This window comes from Bubalus bubalis, chromosome 8 (genome assembly GCF_019923935.1).
Source record: "Bubalus bubalis isolate 160015118507 breed Murrah chromosome 8, NDDB_SH_1, whole genome shotgun sequence".
NCBI classification, from domain to species: Eukaryota; Metazoa; Chordata; class Mammalia; order Artiodactyla; family Bovidae; genus Bubalus; species Bubalus bubalis.
In genome coordinates, this window is record NC_059164.1 from 64,992,228 (window position 1) to 65,009,347 (window position 17,120).

Genomic DNA, 17,120 nt, shown 5'->3' on the forward strand with positions numbered 1-17,120 from the left:
ATCAGTTTATCCTCCCAACCCTGAAAACCTCTAATTTGTTTTCTGTCTCTATAGATTTGCTTATTCTGAGTATTTCATATAAATGAAATCATATAATAAATAAATCATGTAATAAATAATATAATAAATCTCATATCTAAGTTGTTTCACTTTGCACAATATTTTTAGGAGTTATCCATGTTGAATCATGTATCCATATTTCATTCTTTTTTGTTATTGGTTGTATGGCTATATCACCTTTTATTTATCCATTTAATAATTGATGGACAGTTGGGTTTCCATCTTTTGGTAGTTATGAGCAGGGCTGCTATGAATATTCATGTATAAGTTTTGTACAGGCATGAGTTTTTCATTCTTTTGCCTATATACCAAGTCACATGGTAACTAAATGTTGGACTTTTCCAGGAACTGCCAGACTTTTTGCCAAAGCAATTGTACCATTTTACATTTCCACCAGCAAAGCATGAGAGTTCCAACATCTCCACATCCTTGTGAATACTTTTTTTTTTTCATTTTAGCCACTCTACTGGGTGTAAAATGCTCTCATTATGATTTTGATTTGCATTTTCCCAATGACTGATGACATTGAGCATCTTTTCATGTGCTTGTTGTCCATTTTTATATATCATTTATGTTCATTTTAAATATAAGACATGACAGAAATTTATGAATATATCATGATCTCACAATATTTCAAGAAAGCAGAGGAGAAAAATATTTTAGGAAACATACAAAAATATCAGTAGTGATTGTCTTTGGGTAATGAGATTATGACTGATATTTTAATTTAATGACTTTTATTTTGGATATGGACCATTTTTTAAGGTCTTTACTGAATTTGTTCTAATACTGCTTCTGTTTCATGTTTTGGTTTTTGGCTGTGACGCATGTGGTATCTTTGCTCCCCAACCAACAATCCAACCTGCACCCCTGCATTGGAAGGCAAAGTGTTAACCACTGGACCGCCAGGGAAGTGCCCACTGGCTGATTTTTATTTTCTTTTAAAATCCCTTCTATATCTCCCAAATGCTCTGCAATGAGGATGAACTACTTTTCTGATTTGAAACTAAAGGAAGAAAAGCATGTTGCATTACTTCGGGGGCAGCACTTGGGCAGAGGACTTGGGAGGAAGAAGCAGGCTGGGGATACAGGAGGGCAAGCAATGGAAAAAACGTAAGAGAAAAACCTAGAACCGAGGAACCTCCACCCTAGAGAAAAGTAAAGAGAGCGATTCAAGCATTTTCCAGAAGGACAACCTAAAAGGCTAACAGGCACAAGCAGAGAAGAGATGCTCGCTCATTAGTTATCAGAGGAATGTGGATTTAAACAACAAGGAGATGTCACTGTACACCCATTTGACTTGCAAACATTGAAAAGCTGGGTAATGCCAAGTGTTGGTGGAGCTGCTGGTGGGAGTGCAGATCTCGCTGGCAGTTCTGGAGTGCAATCTGGAACCACTCTGTCGCGTTAAGAAAAGGCATATCGGCTGAACTGGCACCGCTTTCACTCCCCGGAATGTGTCCCGATGAAAGGCTCCCCGGCCTGGGGACCAGAGGGCACGGGAACAGTCACCTAGAGGTGGGGGGAGACGGGATGGTCACATATGGCTGGTGACACCAGGTGGCACCATAAGGCAGTCAAAACAAGCCACCAGATGGGCACACGGCAACACGGGTGGCTCTCTTGAAAGTACTGTGCTGAGAGGAAAAACATTAGAAGCAGGATGAGGCATATAATCGACAGCATTTATGTAAATTAAAAGTACAGAGACACACAACACTACGTGTTTTGCAAGAACACAGAAACAAGTATCCGCATTCAACACATTGGAGTGTTTGCCTGTAGAAGAGGGGAATGGAAGTAGAGACAAAAGAGAATATATATTTTTTAATGAATTAAACAAGAGGATCCCTGCACAGACCCGTGACGGGAATGTGACAATAACTGAGATGTGATAAACACTTGCCAACATCATGGTCCAAACAAAGCTTACAGATCCCCCCCCCACCCCGCAGAGGTGGATGGGGTCACTCTAATGTGTACCTATTCATTTACAAGTTTATTGGCTCCTCTGGCCTTGGGCTATGGCCCAGATTCTAGGAGGAGGGACATGAGAAGAATAGCAGCGGACACAAAAGGACCCAGGAAAGAGAGTCAGGAATGAGACAGGAAAGAAGTGCTGGGAGGAAGCATGAGGGTTCCCATGGGACACTGTGGAGGCTAGTAGACCCATGTAGCTGCCCAAGTTCAGGTGTGGGCTCCAGTCACAGGCTGTGACCAGACTAACACACAGATGTCAGCACCTTCACCCTCGAGTGTGAAGGCGTCGTCCACTTGATATGAGTCCTCCGGGCTGGCAGAAGTTCAGGATCGTGGCCATGCCATCTCCGTGAGATCTCAGTCCTCACCTCCAAGAACAAGAGGGAGGGCATTAGGAAGGTCCCACTGCCACTTCTTTATTCAGCCCCAGTGGGGTTGAGGGTGCCGGGGAGGCCATGCAGGAGAAACTGAGACAGGGATTTCCTGCAGCAGGAGAAGCTATGGTTGGCCTCAGCCACAGCTAAGTACTACCTCTAGAGGATACTACTTCCTCCTTCCTGCAAGTATTTCTGACCATTCCCTTTGGCTCCTTCTCTGTTTTTTAGTACTGCTTTTGTCTTGGCCCACTTAAAGACAATTATGGGTGTTTTCTTGGGTTTCTGGCCAAAAAATAAGTACTCTGTCCTCTCCAAGTAGCCCAGGGCCCATGAGCCATTACAGGCAGGTATGGAAGTCCTGTGTTTGCTCCCAGATCCCAAATAAGTCTGCAGGAGACTCAAAGAGGCTAGTGGGGGCAAAGAATGTCAAAGGAGAGGGAGCCAAGAAGAGACAGAAGTGTCAGGTAAGGGGTAGCAATGCTCCACAGCTGGAGCCTGGCAGGTCTGTGTACCCAGGTTTCCAGCAGAACAGCTGCTGCTGCTAAGTCGCTTCAGTCGTGTCCGACTCTGTGCGACCCCATAGACAGTAGCCCACCAGGCTCCCCCGTCCCTGGGAATCTCCATGCAAGAACACAGGAATGGGTTTCCATTTCCTTCTCCAACGCATGAAAGTGAAAAGTGAAAGTGAAGTCGTTCAGTCGTGTCCGACTCTTAGCGACCCCATGGACTGCAGCCCACCAGGCTCCTCTGTCCATGGGATTTTCCAGGCAAGAGTATTGGAGTGGGGTGCCAGTGCCTTCTCTAGCAGAACAGCTGCTGCCGCTGCGGCTAAGTCACTGCAGTCGTCTCCGATTCTGTGCGACCCCATAGACAGCAGCCCACCAGGCTCCCCCGTCCCTGGGACTCTCCAGGCAAGAACACTGGAGTGGGTTGCCATTTCCTTCTCCAATGCTGGGACAGAGTTAAATTCTCACACTACTGCCCGTATAGCAAGTCTGTCCTAAGGGAAAAATACGAAGTGTCTTCTGGGTTGGATGTTATAATGTACTCCTCTCTGCCATCTCTCCATGATTCTACGAGTGCACTGGCACCATCTATTCTGTCTATAGGGACTTTGCTGGTGGCTCAGACAGTAAAGAATCTGCCTGCATGGACAGAGTAACATGGAAACTTAAAATAAATACCATATGTAAAATAGGAAGCCAATGGGAATTTGCTGTATGACTCATGGGAACTCAAACAGGGGCTCTGTGACAATCTAGAAGGGTGGGATGGGGAGGGAGATGGGAGGGAGGTTCAGGAGGGAGGCCTGATGGGTGTGCCTGTGGCTGATTCTTGCTGATGTCTGACAGAAAAAACAAAATTCTGTAAAGCAATTATCCTTAAATTAAAAAATAATAATAATAAAGTGGCCAAAAAAAAAAAAAAAAGAATCTGTCTGCAATTCAGGAGACTTGGGTTTGATCCCTATGTTGGGAAGATCCCCTAGAGAAGGGAATGGCAACACATTCCAGTATCCTTGCCTAGAAAATCCCATGGATAGAGGAGCCCCAAGGGAAAGAGTCAGACATGACTGAGCAACTGATGCAGGACAGGGACATTCTGTCTGTTCACGTGTGTGTTCACCTTTTTGGTTTGTTCTTTTTGCGTATCTCTTCCAGGTGCTCTCTCTCAGCACCCCTGCCTCTGCTCTCCATCATCTTCCCTGTCTTTTGCCTGAATCTATTTTCCTAGAGTTTGTGTGTCTACCTTGGACTTTATGTTTCCTCTGTGTCTTCTCTCTGTCTCTCTAGGATCTGACTTACTCCTTCCCCCAACTCTCTTTAATGTTCAATTTTAGGAATACAGAATGGAGGGACCCCTTTTAGCCCCCGCCCCAGCCCCTACATCCCTCTTCTAATCCCTGAGAGGCCTTTTCTACCTCATGATGAATGGATAGTAAGCTTGGCCAAGACCAGAGGAAGGATGGATAAAAGATGTTCACAGGAAGTATTCAGGTTAAGCTTGATCCAGAAACTCAGGACAGATTTCCACAAAGGATTGCAGGACTCAAGTTATGGCCTGAGGTGGGATTTACAGGGGCTTGACAGGAGAGAGGCAGGCTTAGGAGTGGTGGGAGGAAAGGCTTAAAGAATAAGGATAGTCTGAGTCACATACCTCTTGGTTGAGGAAGCAGTACAGGATAGCAACAATGAAGCCCTGTGAGGTCAAAGAGAAAGGACCCCATCACCTTGGCCTGGCCTCAGATGTCTGTAGTCTTCCTACTACCTTTTCCCCCACCCTCAACAGGCTGTGACCTGGGCCAGGTCTTTGGAAAAATGCAAAGTAGATATAGTCATCACATTACTATGTGCCAGGCATATTGTCATATGTAATTGCCGTAGCAGGCATTCCAAAGCTTTATCATCGGCCTGATGGCCCGTTTCTCTGATTTTATTTATTTCTGCATCCCCCAGTATTGAGCACAGAGCCTGGCACATAATAGGTGCTCAGTAAATGCTGAATTTGTGAGATGGCTAGATGGCATCACCAACTTAATGGTCATGAGTTTGAGCAAGCTCCAGGAGTTGGTGATGGACAGGGAGGCCTGGCATGCTGCAGTCCATGGGGTCGCAAAGAGTCGGACATGACTGAGCAACTAAACAACAACAAAATGTTGAATAGAGCGGACGGATGGATATACAGATGGATGGGTAGATAGATACAGGGATAGCTGAATGAATAAAGAGATAGACGGATGTAAAATAACAAACAGATGGACAGTTGAATAGATGAATGAGTATCTGGAAGGAAGAATAACTGGTCTAGTCACCCTCACCTGCCATGAAATCAACCAACTCTGTGGACAGCAGCACCCCCCACCCCTCCTACCCAAAGACTTGGAGAGAAGGAGACAGTACCATGGGGACCCTCACCTGGAAAGAGCCCAGTCCCAGTTCTAGGGGGAGGCGGATGTCCAGGCCAGCACTGTCAGGCAGGAAGTTGAAAATGACATAGTGGATTCCAAACAGCGGAATGAGGAGAAGCGTTGACTTAGAGAGACGCCTGCAGAAGAAGACAAGGCCTGGATTCTGCTGTTCCCTCTCTCAAATGCTCTGGTCTCAACTTATCCCAGTCAAGTGTATGTATCTTTCAAAGTCTAATTCAAGGACACCTCTTCCAGAAAGTCCTCCCAGATTGTACTCCAACCCCACGATTCATTTAGAAAGGATCTCCTTCTGCAGGCTCCCATAGAAATTGATCTCCACACTCATCACCCACAATGTGGGTTGCTGTTCGGGACCTCCATCCTTTCTATATTGTGTTTCACTGGAGGACAGGGACCAGAACTATTCTATCTCTGGGAATCTGGGGAGAAGCACAGGACCAAGATGATGGACGCCTAATCATGAATAAAAAAGAACCATCTGACTCCTGCACCAGTTATGTCCCCAGAATTTCCTGAAACACATACACACACCCCCACATGCACACTCACAAACACACACACGTTACCAGTACTGAGGCTGGGTGTGGAGGCTGCCCTGAGCTGGCTCCAGTTTCCTCAGCAGGATACGGATAATATTGAGAAAAAGCCCAAAGTTCACCTGGAAATGGAGATGTAGGCAAGTGGCAGGAGTGACCCAAATGACCTGGGGTAGGACCTCTTTGGGGACTAGAAACCTCAGGTCTTTGAGGGCCAGGATGAGCAGATCATTGCTCGAGACCTTGCCACCTGGAGACTGGGAGGTCCAACATGGTGTGCAGGGGATCCTGGGCTCAGGGTCCCCCTCCTCCAGTCCCAGGCCAAAAGTGGGAAGTCATAGCTTTCATCCTGCTTCCAGCACCTCTCAGGCTCTTCTAAAAAGCGTGTGGCCTTCACTTTGCACAATTACAAAATCAACAAAGATGTGTGCATTCACCCAGGCCATGCAAACCAGTCCTGGCTGCCTTGCCTTGAGTGTGGGCAAGGTAGGGGTTTCAGCTGCTACTCCTTCTATGCCCCGAGCCAGGCCTCACTGCAATTGTAGGTGATCTGCAACCAGGCCACCAGACTCATCAAAATTCTGAGTTAGAAGAAGCCTGAGCTCTGATTTTTCCAATGGGCTATTCATGGGCTTCCCTTGTGGCTCAGCTGGTAAAGAATCCACCTGCAATGCGGGAGACCTGGATTCGATCCCTGGGTTGGGAAGATCCCCTGGAGAAGGGAAAGGCTACCTACTCCAGTATTCTGGCCTAGAGAATTCAATGGACTGTATAGTCAATGGGGTCACAAAGAGTCGGACACGACTGAGTGACTTTCACCATTGAGGTCCAGAGAGGGCCTCACAGAGCACCTGTGGGGGAGTCAGGCTCGAACCCAGGGTATCCTGACTCCCAGCCTGGAGTCATGTTTCCTGCTGTGTATGGCTGCTCGGTGGGCCCAGGGAGATTGGCTGAATAATGCAGAGGACACTGGTCTCAGGCACTGACCCCAACAGAGAGGACGATGGGTCCTTTGATGATCCACCAGTAGGGGGAGCTGTCGTCCAGGTCCCAGCACCTGAAGAGAGGGCAGGCCTGGACTGATGGCGGGGTTGCGGGGCAACAGAGCGCAGTTGCTGAGAAGCCCTTTTCTGGGGTACCCCTGCTCCTCTCTCCTTTATTCCCTCTACCTACAGCTCTAGGCTCCTCCCTCTAGAATTCGATCCTTATAGCCTCACCTTACCCCCAACAAGCCTTATCTCCTCAAGACATGCAGGCCCTTTCCAAAGGGACACCCTAATTCAAGAGGGGCTCACCCTTTCCCTTCACCAAGGTAGATGAGTTTCTCAAAAATCCATCATGTTTGCTATTTTATGTGGCCCCAACACTTCCCCTATTCTGAAAGGTCCCTTCTTACAGCCCCTATCCCCTGAGATCCCGAAACCCGAGACCCTGTGCCCCCTTCCTGCCCGGGCTCAAGCCTCTTCTGTGTTATCCATGGACTGTGTCTCCTACCCCTCCCCACCCCCACCCAACCCTGGGAGTTCCTGAAGTGAGGACCAGGGACCCCCTCCTTCTCATCCCAGCTTGAAGAACAGCCTCATTGGGACCCAGTACAGGTGTGATGAAGGGATAGCCCAAACTCACGCAATGTCTTCAAAGGCCAACTTGCAACCCACCCACATGCCGGTAAAGAGCAGAGGAAGCCCTGTGGGGGTACAGAAAAGACATGAGTAAGGGTCTGCATCCTGTGCCCACCTCCCACCACCATTACCAGCAGTCACACAGGGCACTGTGAAGGCAGGACCCTGTGAGAGCCCAGGGGCAGGGGACCTGGTCCTGATCTCAACACTCGCTGTATGACTACAGCCACCCATCCCCTTTCTGGGCCTTGGGGTCATCATGAGTGAGCTGAAAGGATCTTTGTGTGAGCTCCCTGGTCATCCCCAATCCTCCATTCACTCCACCCGCCCCCCACCATGGTGCCCAAACCAGCCCTCCATGCTCACCCCAGGCAGCGAGAACCAGCCACCAGAAGACCCTCCTTGTGCTGGGCAATGTGGTGGCTAAGAGGCAGGTCAGGTACACAGCTTCTGCCAGCAGCCAGCTGAAGTTGGTCATGGTAGCGAAATGGGAAGTGGCCACAGAAACCTTACACAGGACCTGTGGGCCAGGGGCCTGGGCGTCTCAGAGCCAGGACACCCACTGGAGCCCCATCAAAGCTCCCCTACCCCCAGGTCTCTTCCACTTTGGGCTACCCCCGAGGGGATGTGGTAGTATATATAATATGGTTGTGAAGAACACAGATTTGGGATCCAGAGAGCCTGGCTTCAAGTTTATCATCTGGGTAACCCACCCACACCTTAACTTTTCACATATAAAATGAAAAACTTCCAACCCCTAACTCATGGTCTCATCATAAGGATTAAATGGAAACCCTGTATACAAATTGCTACTATCTTTACTGACACTATCTCACCGACCCTCCTGAGCTCAAGTCTCTCCCTAGAGCTGAGGCTATGGAACACCATTACTCTTGCAGAGCTCCATCCTGCGAAGACACATGCATGCACCCATGCAGTCATTCATTCACTGAGTGACTCTGCTCATCGGTTGGGTGGCTTGACTCTGAGCTCAGAGGCGAGTGCTCTGAGTGCGTGGCCCCATTCCCAGCACTCAGCAGCTGGGTGGCCTCCCAAATATCCCTCATCTACAAACAGAACTAAAATGAAAATATACATAGGAAATAAAATGAGACAATACATGTAAAGCATTTAGCATAATGCCTGGTACCTAAGCACTAAGTATATATACTATTATTGTTTCTTTCATTAAGGAATGAAGGTCATCTGTTGGCGTGTTCATTCATGTATCTATTCATTTCCGGTACAGTGTCAGAAAACCTAGTAAGAGCTGCCCACACTCAGCCCAGCTTCTTTTATTTTTGGCCTCCTCTCATTCGTCCACCTCCCCACCCCCATGATGACTTCCCTGTTTCCTGGAGCAGCCCCAGCTTCTCCTGTCTGTGAGAGCTGCTTCACCCTGGTCCTCCCCGCTCTCTCCCTATCATTGCTGCCCGTTCCCCCCTCCCCAGAGCTTCAAAGCCACCTCCTCCCTGAAGCCCTCTCCTGTTCTCTCCCAGCTTTCAGCTCCCTCTACCTGATGGTCCTGTAATCTGGTACAATCTGTCCCCTTAGGCATCCTGGGTGCTTCTTGAAGAAGAGACCTGGCTTTGTCCAGTGCCTGGTACACCCACACCCAGCAGAGACAGAGCCCAGAGGAAGTTTGAGATGGAAGCAAGAGTGGAGTGAAGTGTGCTCTGGGCTGGGCTACAGGCTGGGAATGAAACCAGAATACAGAACATGGAGCAGAGAGTGGAGTCAGGGAATGACGGGGCTGGGCACAGGAGGATTTAGGACTTGACCCCAAGGAGGGGCGGGAAGGGGGAGGGGGGCTTTCCAGCTCTGTCCTTGGCAAAGCCAGAGCCCCGGGGTCAGCCCACTGGACTGGACAGGCTGACATCTCTAATCCAACCTCCTCGCCCGCACCAGCACCCCCACCCATGACTGTTACAGTGGAGAAGCTGCAGTGGTCCGTGTTCTCCCGGTGAAAGAGGGTGGCGTCCTTCAGGAACACAGCTGCCGCCTTGAGGATAAAGGTGGTGAACAGCTGGGTGTGGATGTAGTTCCTGGGGCAGTGGAGCCTCCTGGAGGGAGCGGGAGGGGTGAGGAAAACAGGAGGCAAGGAGGGAGAGCAGGCTTGGGGAGGCTGAGCAAGGAGGGAGGTGAATCACATGGGCTTGGATTGGCTTTTATCAGATTGGATCCATTGCACTCAATGTGAGGCTTCAGCTTTAACCTTGTAGGACAACCGGGCTCAGTGCAGGTGAGGGGATGGAAAACATCAGTTCCCTGCCTTCAGGGAGCTCATTACATGGAAGACAGAGGCAGAAATGACAGGGGACCCCCACCCTGTGCCCCTGGATAATCAAAGAGACGAGGCTCATTCCCAGGAGACAACAGCTCAGACCAGGCTGGAGAAGGCTTTAGAAGGGCAGCAGCCAAAGGCTTGAAAGAGTCAAGAAGGGCTTCACAGCTTCACAGAGGAGACGAAATGGCCACAGTAGCCCTGGGAACGTCTTTGACATCCAGGTGGAAGATCAGGTTTGGTGCTGTGGATGACGGGGAGGCAGGGAAGGTTCTGGAGCAGGGAATGGGGATGGCGAACCTGAGAGCAACCAGGATGATGATGGCCACTAGGAGGGCCGCGGCCGAGACGCTGTGGCCCATGGTGTAGACGATCCTTACCGCGGAGAAGTAGGATTTCTGGGGAGGGTGGAGGCAGAGGGAATCTCAGCAACGGGGCCTCTGAGGAAAGGGAGGCTTGACCATCAAGCAGGTGATGCTTTCAATTCTACCCCCAAACTGTCAGTGTGATGTGAGGCTGGGGTGTCTGTGGGGACCAAGGCAAGCTCCCTTTGGAGTTTTCCCTTTGGAGTTTGTTTACAGCCTGTAAGCTAGTGAGGGAACAGGATGGGGGAGGGAAGCAGGGGTGTGGGGGGAGGATGAGGATCAAGATGCTTAACTCTAGCTGCTGCTGGGAGATGGGGGAAAGAAGCTGCCACAGAAACTGTGCGTCCCTGGGGAGTGACAAAGCTCAGGAGGAAATCGGGCTTGTTTATTGACATCCAGCTTGCTCATTAGCTTGGGAACACGACATCCGCAAATAAAGGGGAGAGCAAGAACAGCTTCAAGGCTAAGCTCTTTCACAAACAAGTATTTGAATCAATCAACTCAGCCTGGACCCCAGAGATGGAGACAGAAGGTATAGCCTTGTGGGGAGGGGATTGATCAGGGACCCAGCTCCCCTGAGGGATGCAGGCAATCACCCCTGACTGCCCCTCCCTGACTCAGTCTTTTTATCTGAAAGAATGTCAGACTCATGCTCTGCCTTCAGGGCTGGAGGGAGAGAGCTATGGGGTTATGGGAATGGAAGCAACTTGCCAAGGCACTGCTCAGTTTGGAAGCATGGAGTGTGCTGCTGGGGTAGGAGTCACTTCCATCACTGGGTTTCCCTTGCTCTCCCACAGCCACGCACACCACTCCACAGACTGAGGATCAGAGAGGGCAGGGAGCTTTTGCAGTGGTCCTTGCCCAGAACAACTCAGAGCCTTTGTTTCCCGCAACCACCCCCAGCTCCCAGTCCTGGAGCTGGGGCACAGAGAGGGTGTCGAGGAGACACTGGCCAGGTAACATTGCCCACCCTGCCTTCTGCCTCCCTCTTCCTCCTAGCAGCGTAGCCCACCTGTCACTCTGGAGCAAGTTGCTCTCTTCTAATTCTCACTCCCTCTCCTCCAGCCATCTTCCAGAAGTGTGCTGTCATTCACATTCCGACCCGCCAACTTCAATGGAAGTGGCAGCCCCTACCATTGTGCAGTCTACCGGCCACACAAACATCCGTGACGAGCCTCTCACCTCCTCAGTCAGCAGCTCCAGGGGCACAGGGCAGGCCTCGGGGTAAGGCGGGAAGGGCTCCGACCAGCCTGCAATGGTGCAGTCCCTCTTCACAGCCCCTAGGAGGCAAGCAGAGCCGGGGAAGCTGAGATGTGATCAGGACGACTCCCCCCTCTCCCCAGGAAGGTGGGGGAGCCGGGAGTGACCCTGGTCGAGTCTGCACAGACAGCTCATCTCTGCAGCAGAGAGAGGGGAGCCTTTTCTCCAGAGGCCTGGTGTCCTGCCTGCTTGGGACACCTTCTGGGGTCTTCCTTTCTGGCCTCAGACTCACCTTCTGTTAATTGAGAGAACGGTTTCCTTGGAGCAGAGTAGACAACTGGGTCCCCAGCATCCTAAAGAAAGGAGGCCCTCTCTGCCACCAGAGGAACCATCCACCGCAGACACCCAGGCCAGGGAGGTGAGGCAGAGCATGGCTGCCCTTCCGCTCTCCCCAACAAAGCAACCGTTAGCACCTTATGGGGAGATTGATTCTGCCTCTCCACCCCCATGGCCAGTCCTCCTGCTCACACCTCCTGCTCACACCTTCTGCTCACACCTCCCACTCACACCCAGAGAACAAGTGCTCAGTGCCTGACCCCAAGCACAGCACTCCCAGGCCCAACCGCACCCTCTGTGCAGCTAGCGCTCCTGTTCTCCCCAGGTCACAGGAGGTCAGGAAGCTGAGGCTCAGGGAGGGTAACTGACTCATCCAAGTTCAAAGCTAAAGACAAGAAGGAATAAGTCAGTGCTCAATCCAGGTCTGCCTGACTCCAAAGCCAGGACGTGGCCACCGCATTCTACCACTGCCTGAGGAAACCACCTCACCTCAGCTCTTCCCCCCATCTCCACCGCCAGCACCCCTCACCTGGCTCCGAGCTGAAGTGAGAGAAGAAAGCCGGGCAGGGGAGGCTCACCCACTCGCCGGAGCCCGCCGTCGGCCAGCACAGCAGCCCGTCCCAGATCCTGGGGCAGCCTAGACAGCGAAGTGGGAGCAGGAGGGACTCAGCCCAGGGGACAGGCTTGTCCACCATCCTGAGCGGTGCAAATGAAGGAGATGGAGAAACCCACGACGAGCCACCTCCTCCCTCCCCAGCCCCGTACCCAAGGTGGAGTTGGGCATCCCTTCGGCAGCTTGTAGACATGCTTGCTCATCCTCTCGCAGCTGAGTGATGACATCACATTCTGGGTGCACGTGGCTCAGGACCTGTGCAGCAAAGGATGAATGACATGAGCCGAGCCAGTGTGTGCTTCTTCTAGGTTGGCTGGTCAAGTGATCTGAGGACAGAGGTAAAGCCTGATTCGTTTCCACAGCTGGGCTCTTAGTTAGGTACAGGGACCAGGTTCATCAAAGAAACGCAATGGCTATTTGGATGAAAGGCAGGCAAGCAGGGAGGGAGGGAGGGAGAATAAATGGAGATTTGGACAAAGGCTTCCCCTTTTCAATTCATGGAAGTCAGTTCTGAGACACATTAAGTAAAAGTCTTCAGAAGATGGCATGGGGATGGTCAACTCAACAATGCAGCTGTGTAGTGGCTTTTTTTTCTTTCCATGAGTGAGGTAAAGGAGCAAATGAATGTCTTCATGGATGAATGAATGAACAGGTAACTGTGTGGCTGGCTGGTAGAATGAGTGAATATACACACAGAATATAGATAGATGGACTTCTTAGGTGGCGCTAGTGATAAAGAACCCTCCTGCCAATGCAGGAGATGTTAGAGATATGGGTTAGATCACTGGATCAGGAAGATCCCCTGGAGAAGGGCATGGCAATCCACTTTGATATCCTTGCCTGGAGAATCCCATTGACAGAGGAGCCTGGTGGGCTACAGCCCAAGGGGTCTCAAAGAGTCTGACTGAAGTGACTTAGCACACATAGATAGATGGATGACTGGACGCATGGATGCATGGTGGATGGGTGGATGGATAGGGGGATAGGATGCACATAGAGATGGATGGGTAATGGACGATACATGGAGGGATACCTGCCTTGATGTGCAGCCCAACAATCAGGAAGAATTAGGTTTTAGGAATTTCCCAGAGCCTGGTGCCCTGGGAAACGATCTGTGGATCATTCACAGGGAATGATCTCTGTGATCAGCTAGGGAACAAGCTGCTTTTCTGGAAACCCTCTAGCAGTAGTTCTGAAAGTGTGCCTCTAACTCAGCCAGAGATCAACTGCAATGAGCCAAGAATACGCAGAGATCTATGGCTGGATCTAGGACTTCACATTTTAACAAGTTCTCCAGGGAGCTGGAGTCAAAGGCAGGAATTCTTAACACCTCTCCCTCCCACTCCCCCAGACTGGAGAAAAGCTGACCATCCAACAGGGCACAGCCCCAGACAGACACATGAGAAGGAACTCAGCTTTACAAGACACGCTCCTTACACTGTGAACATGGATCCACATCCCAAGTTTGAATCCAACATATACATCAAATTCAATTAGTGTAGATTTCTGTCCCCAAGGATTTACCAGGGAAGAGTGTGGAGAAGGCAATGGCACCCCATTCCAGTACTCTTGCCTAGAAAATCCCATGGACGGAGGAGCCTGGTGGGCTGCAGTCCATGGGGTCGCGAAGAGTCAGACACGACTGAGCGACTTCACTTTCACGTTTCACTTTCATGCATTGGAGAAGGAAATAGCAACCCACTCCAGTGTTCTTGCCTGGAGAATCCCAGGGATGGTGGAGCCTGGTGGGCTGCCGTCTATGGGGTCACACGGAGTTGGACACAACTGAAGCGACTTAGCAGCAGCAGCAGTGTGGTGAGGAAGAGAGTTAACACCTGGTCCTGATATATCTCATACAAACTGAGCAGGGGCCGGGCAAGCACTACTGGAGGATGGCCCTTCTCTCAAGGACTGAGGAGGTGGCATTTGAGCTGAACGTTTGAAGAGAAAGGAGCATATTTTTAGAACGTGCCCAGACAAGAGAGTGGGCAGATGTACCTGAGTTGCGTGAGGGGAGAGCCCTGCCCATGGCCATCCTCACATCCACAAGTGCACACACAAGCCCCCAGTGTCTGGCACAGAGTCCATGTCAGCAGGTGGTTCATTAACTCCTAGTGTCCTTTGACAGACACCCAGGCACAGCAAAAGCATAGTGGGTATGAGACAGTGGCTGGGGTCGGAGACGTCAAACACTAGATGGGGGCAGTCGACAGTAGGTGACCACATGGAAGGGACCCAAAGGCCAGAGGGCTAGGAGAGGACCTGGAGACGCTGACCAGTAAGGAGGGTCACCCCCATCAGACCCATCCCTGCAAGGAAGGACACCCCTGTCCTGACCGGCTGACTCCAGTCCCCCAAAGCCAGCCTGGGCTCAGCTCTGCCACCTCCTGCCTGAGCCCTGGGACCTCACCATGCAGATTCCACCTGCAGCCCGGGCTCTGGATCTCCAATCTGGGAGCACTTCTTGGCTTCTTCCCAGGACTCAGTGAGCCTAGTGCCACCTCAGAGGAGAACCCCAGTCTTACCTCCCCTATATGTCCACAACAGCAGCGGGGTAGATGGAGAGGGCGGGGCCTGATATGGGACCATGGGTTCCATCTGCCCTTCTCCCCCTCCACATCTACAACCCCATCCTTTCCTGAGACGCTTTCTCAGGGCCTGACTATTGGACCACCGAGGCCAAAGGAACTAGGGCCCCTGGTGGGAAGCCTCCCACCGAAAGGAGAAACAGACAACCACCACACTTCCCCAGGGAAGAAAAATTCAGGGAAGCTCAACTCATGACCCAGGTGTGTGGTCACGGGTGGAAATTGCTAGGGGTGAGAAGACGTGGATCATTCCAAGACTTATCCCAATATTCTGGTTGGATCCCCAACTACTCACCTTGGGATCAGGAATCATCTGGCCCATGTCCCCACTCCTCCTGAGGGGAGACTGTCATCCTGCATACCTTGGCCTGGCTGACCATGGCTATAGCTGACCTGGGCTCTGTGCAGGACAGAGGCCACACCAGGAGACTGGGGTTTAGTGCTAACCCTGACCCTGGCACCAGTGACTGAGTGACCCCCACAGGATCTCAGTCCCCCTTCTAGAATAATGCATTTCCTGTGGGGTGCACACAGATGAGAAGGAGGAGGCCCCACTCTGTGCAGTGCGGGGTGGGCAGTAGAAGTCACCCATGATGCACTGCAGGCCCAGCCTCCAACAAGTCAGATCCTTCTCCAGGCACAATAGCCCAGGGGGGCAGATGTTATTTTCTTCTTTTACAAAAGAGACAAGTGAGGCTCAGGAAGGGACTTACCTAGGTCACATGGCAGATTCACAGCACTGATATCGAAGCCCAAAGGCCATGCACAAAGAGCAGGTGCAGCCCCGGCCACACATACACACTCACACACACACACTCACACACATGCACACACTGTCAAACACACACAGACTCACACACAAGCCAGTGGAGGAAGCGGGCAACCTCAGTCCCATGAGCTCGCAGGAGACCATGGGAGCTGCAGCTTCCAATCTGGGACTGTGTCTCCCATCCTGGTCCCCAAGTCACTGTCACTTGCATTAACTCTGGGAAAGTACACCCCTCCTGGCAGCCCGCTCCCCAGCCTTCTGGGCCTCGGGGCTGTACCTGATTGTGGAAAGCTGCTCAGGGCCCAGGGTGTGCCCTTCGAGGGAGAGGCTCCCAGAAGCTGGAGGGGGGAGCAACTTCTCACTTACTACCCAGACACACTCAACCCCTGGCCACACCCTCTTCAAAGGAAGCAACTCAATCAAGTGGCTCCGGGGATCGTGGGGACTGGGAGGGCTCTGCAAGCTTGGAGGAGGAGGAGGTGTGGAGAAGACTCAGGGTGTGAGAGGGAGGCAGAGGTACTGTTTTAGGTACTGTTTAGAGTATTGTGGCCCCGAGGATGCAGATAGGCCCTCAGGGATGCAATGGGCATGCGAACTCCGTTCAACTCCAGGAAGGACATTTTGCTGTCAGAACTCCCCAGGGATGAGCAGGCTGCCTGGGAAGGGAGAGCGAGGAGAGGTGGGGACCGCAGGTGTCAGGAGTTCTCCAAGCCAGGCCACCAGACTGCTTGATAGAGAGACTCCTGCACCGGGGAAGGGTAGTGGACCCCAGTGGATCCCAGTATGGCCCAGTGGCTCCCAGATCTCAAGCTCAGTGGGAGGGGCAGGAGGGTCTGAGCTGGCTACTCACGATCGGCAAGGGGCCCAGCAAGCAGAGGATGCAGGCACCCCACACCCTGCTGTCCATGGCGGGAGCTCGGCGACAGCTGCCTGGGTCAGCCTCGGTGACCCTGCGTTCCTTCCACTGTCCCCTTTTGTCACCTCTGCCAGCACACCCTCTGCTTCTCCTTCCCAGGTGGCTGTTTGCATAGACAGGAGCCAGTGAAGGGGACAGAACCCACTGAATATTCACCAGGATTACGGAACACCGTGCCCAGCTCCGCCACAGCCTCAGGGTAGAACTCTGCATTCCCGGCGGAAAGGGCTTGACTTCGTCTGTAAGTCTGCCCATGTCTGTCCTAACATTACCAAGGTCACAGACAAATGGCAGCCGCAGGACACCTCTTGCCCCAGTAGGTCACTATTCTTTATATAATTTTCTTCTCTGAACCCAGCCCTCTGAGGCTGAGGCTGAGCAAAGAAGAAGGCCTGAGTCCACACTCAGGGAGCCCAGTTTGGTTGTGATCTCAGCCTCATCCACCGGGCTGAAGGATGGGTTCGGAGCCCTGGGGACCCAGCAGAAGGGGGTAGGGTGTCAGTAGAGTCTGGAAAATAGGAATCTTAGAAAAGGAAGCACAATCA

General features: G+C 51.7%; 1 protein-coding gene across 3 annotated transcripts; it reads right to left on the minus strand.

Moving 5' to 3' along the window:
- Positions 1–628: 628 nt before the first annotated feature.
- On the minus strand, positions 629–16,691 carry GHRHR (growth hormone releasing hormone receptor). Of its 3 annotated transcripts, none has more exons than XM_006042587.4 (14): positions 16,510–16,690; positions 12,455–12,557; positions 12,219–12,326; positions 11,336–11,433; positions 10,089–10,186; positions 9,021–9,567; positions 7,871–8,024; positions 7,509–7,569; positions 6,870–6,939; positions 5,913–6,004; positions 5,333–5,462; positions 4,575–4,616; positions 2,304–2,408; positions 629–1,572 (listed from the first exon to the last, which is right to left on the minus strand). In XM_006042587.4, exons 1-14 carry the CDS (start codon positions 16,564–16,566, stop codon positions 1,504–1,506), a joined length of 1,734 nt encoding a protein of 577 aa, XP_006042649.3. In that variant the 5' UTR covers positions 16,567–16,690; the 3' UTR covers positions 629–1,503. The 3 variants fall into 3 exon arrangements, with proteins under 3 accessions (XP_006042649.3, XP_006042650.3, XP_006042655.3); XM_006042593.4 differs by having other exon boundaries at positions 630–1,572; positions 9,435–9,567; positions 16,510–16,689; XM_006042588.4 differs by lacking the exon at positions 4,575–4,616 and having other exon boundaries at positions 16,510–16,691.
- Between the last annotated feature and the right edge of the window lie 429 nt (positions 16,692–17,120).

Coding starts and splice junctions, on each gene's coding strand:
- GHRHR (XM_006042587.4), bottom strand. CDS start 16,566: ATGGACAGCAGGGTGTGGGGTGCCTGCATCCTCTGCTTGCTGGGCCCC. Junction 8,025..9,020: donor CCAGATTACAGGACCATCAG/GTAGAGGGAGCT, acceptor CCTGGCCCACAG/GTCCTGTGTAAGGTTTCTGT. Junction 6,940..7,508: donor TTGGCCTTTGAAGACATTGC/GTGAGTTTGGGC, acceptor CCCTCTCTTCAG/GTGCTGGGACCTGGACGACA.